We start from the raw sequence: 3096 nt of genomic DNA on the forward strand, positions 1-3096 counted from the left end.
ACAAGTTCCAATTCATCCTAGATGTTGTCCTACTCTCTAAGCAAAGTTGTTGCTGTCCTAAAAATAAATGCTACATATACTATCTAAGCATGTTAATCTACTTCCATGAAAAATTGACTCCATTCTGCCACTCACTGGATATGCTTAGATATATGGATGGGGGTGGGAAGGGGTTGGAGAGATGGACAGAGACACAGAGACACAGAGACAGACAGGGAAAACCCCACCATGTTTTCTGAACAAGATCAGGTGAGGAATGATCAATACCTCTTCGTGATTAAATGAAAAAAAGGACAAAGTAAAAGAAATCACAAATCAGAGGAGGCTGGCATGGAGGATAAAATGACAAGATGTTTACTAGACCAAATGAAGGACAGATTTAAAGGGAAATTGCTAGAAAGCTCTTCTCCCAACTTTACAGTCGTGGGTACAATCATGGTTAATTCTCATTTACGGTCTTTCCTTGCCTCTCCCAACACTTTCTTGCTCCATAGCTTCTTCATGGCATTTTTCACCTCTGCGTTCCTCAGGGTATAGATCAATGGGTTCAACATAGGGGTTATGATGGTGTAGAACACAGCGACCATCTTATCTTCTGTGAAAGTGGTTGAGGGCCTCAAGTAGATGAAGATACAGGGAGCAAAGAACAAAATTACCACAATGACATGGGAAGCACAGGTGGAGAGGGCCTTCCGCCTCCCCTCTGCAGAGTGCTTCCTGAGGGAGAACAGGATAACAGCATAGGAGCCCACAAGAATGATGAAGCAGGTCAAGGATATCATGCCACTATTGGCCACCACAATAACCCCCACCACATAAGTGTCTATGCAGGCCAGCTTCAAGAGGGGATGAACATCACAGAAATAATGATCAATCAGGTTGGGACCACAAAAGGGCAGCCAGACAGTGAGAAGGGTCTGTACAATAGAATGAATAAAGCCTCCCACCCAAGAACTCACCATCAATATAGTACAGACTCTTTGATCAATAATGGTTGTATAGTGTAGTGGCTTACAGATGGCCACGTACCTGTCATAGGCCATTACTGTGAGGATGAAGATTTCTGTGCAGCCAAAGAAATGGACCCCAAAGAGTTGAGCCATGCAACCTACAAAGGAGATAGTCTTGACTTTGGCTTGGAAGTCCACAATCAGCTTGGGAGCAGTGACAGAAGAGTAGCAAATGTCAACAAAAGACAAGAAGCTGAGGAAGAAGTACATGGGAGAGTTGAGATTTGGACTACCCATGATGGTCATGATAATAAGAAAGTTCCCGAAGATGATGATTGTGTAAAAAATTAAGAAAAGTAAGAAGCATACTTGCTGCACCTCCTCATTCTGGGACAGACCAGTCAGAATAAATTCTGTAATGTTACTTTCCATGAGATCTTGACAGTCTTCAAGTGAGTCACACTATGTAAAATTTACCTGATGGTAGGGAGGAATAAGAATGTCATTAGTTTGAGACTATGTGAGAAGTCAATGTCAATTTTACTATACATACTCCTGAAAAGTTCTAGTTCAGTGGTGCATTGGAGAGTGATGAAATGAGAACACCAAAAAATTAAAATTAATTAAATTAAATTAAAATTAAAAATTACTACATTCATATGTGAAAGATTATAGAATCAGATTTATCCTAGGGAGAGACCTTGGAGGCCATCTAGTCCACTCCCTCAATTTCCAGAAATTGAGAACCAAGAAGAAGAAATGGAGACCAAGAGAGTGACTTGCCCAAGATCACACACAAAGTTTGTGACAAAGCTGTGTCTACATCATTCCTGGTTCCTTCTGGGAAATTATCTTTGGGGAAACACTCCCTGCCAAGAAAAAGAGATTACAACCCATCTATGACTTAATAAGGAGGTACCTGAGACCCAGAGAGATTCTGTGACTGTCAAGGACCACACAGCTAGAGATACAGGCAGGATTCAAACATAGTTCTTCTTGAAGGCTATGCCACATCATCCCTTTCCATAATTAATCAACAAAAAATCTAACCAGCTGATTCACTCTTTTTAGGAAAAACAGTATATACTATTGAAGAAAAGAGCTTTAAGTAATTAATAGAATCTGAAGAAACAATATAAGGAAGAAAGATAGCTTTTAATTCTTACTGATACATTTTGAAGTCATAGAAAGAGCCTGGGACTGAAAACCAAGCAATTTGGGTTTGAATCTTAGCTGTGCAATACTCCTAGGTGACCCTGTATATTTCTCTACCCTTCCATGGGACTCAGTTTCTTCATCTGTAGAATGAAGGGGTTGGAATAGAATATCTCCTAGGTCCCTTCCAGCTCTGCCATTTTATAAGTCTATGATCCCTGGCCACACTTACTAAGCCATCAGCAGGGCAGATGGGAAGAGACCACATGGCGGTTTCCATGGAAACAGATTCAAACAAGGATGTAAGGGATCAGTGCCTCCCATGAACTGAATCTTCTCAATCCCATAAAATGACCTCTCACATCCTCTCACTCCCCAGCAAGGCTGATCCCCTATAAATGTGTCTGATAAACTCAAAAGCTTAAAAGATGTTAGCAGTAAAGAGAATTTTGGAACACGGAACAGAATGCCAGAGATAGAAAGAACCTTAGCAAGGAGGAGAAATGAGAAACTCGGTATGAGTGAGGAATTAGAATCCACTGACTCGGAAGGAATTCAGGTCACTTGGCCTAGATCTACAGCATCCTAGACCTGGAATAACTAATCCACCACTAAGCATTTAGTAAGTGCTTCCTATGTGCCAAGCCCTGTGCTGAGTTCTGAGTATCCCAGGACAGTCCTTTGCCATTTAAAAGCTTATATCTTAATAGCGGTGACATTTACTTAAATTGGCGAATGAAGGAGACATGAAGAATGCCTGAAAGGGAAACTGAAAAGGGAAGGCTTTAGCAGTAATGGGGGAAGAGGGAGGCTTCCTGCCAAAGGTGGCTGGTGTGATTGCTGAGTGACTATTGATGTTCTTTAAAAGACCAAATGAAATCAAGTATGTAAAATCAGGCAAGAGACTGATAATAAGCATTTATTAGGACCTAGGGACTATCTGAACAACTGTAAGCATTAGATAAATTATTCAAAATATTAAATTAAACTA

At 40.7% G+C, this 3096-nt stretch overlaps 1 protein-coding gene across 2 annotated transcripts; it reads right to left on the reverse strand.

The window, feature by feature from the left end:
- Window positions 1-337: 337 nt before the first annotated feature.
- LOC100619703 (olfactory receptor 4S2-like) lies at window positions 338-2384 on the reverse strand. Of its 2 annotated transcripts, none has more exons than XM_007497443.3 (3): window positions 2338-2384; window positions 1320-1427; window positions 338-1108 (listed from the first exon to the last, which is right to left on the reverse strand). In XM_007497443.3, exon 3 carries the CDS (start codon window positions 1101-1103, stop codon window positions 447-449), a length of 657 nt encoding a protein of 218 aa, XP_007497505.1. In that variant the 5' UTR covers window positions 1104-1108; window positions 1320-1427; window positions 2338-2384; the 3' UTR covers window positions 338-446. The 2 variants fall into 2 exon arrangements, with proteins under 2 accessions (XP_007497505.1, XP_007497504.1); XM_007497442.3 differs by having other exon boundaries at window positions 338-1203.
- Window positions 2385-3096: the final 712 nt, after the last annotated feature.

Source organism: Monodelphis domestica, chromosome 6 (assembly GCF_027887165.1).
Source record: "Monodelphis domestica isolate mMonDom1 chromosome 6, mMonDom1.pri, whole genome shotgun sequence".
Lineage (NCBI taxonomy): Eukaryota > Metazoa > Chordata > Mammalia > Didelphimorphia > Didelphidae > Monodelphis > Monodelphis domestica.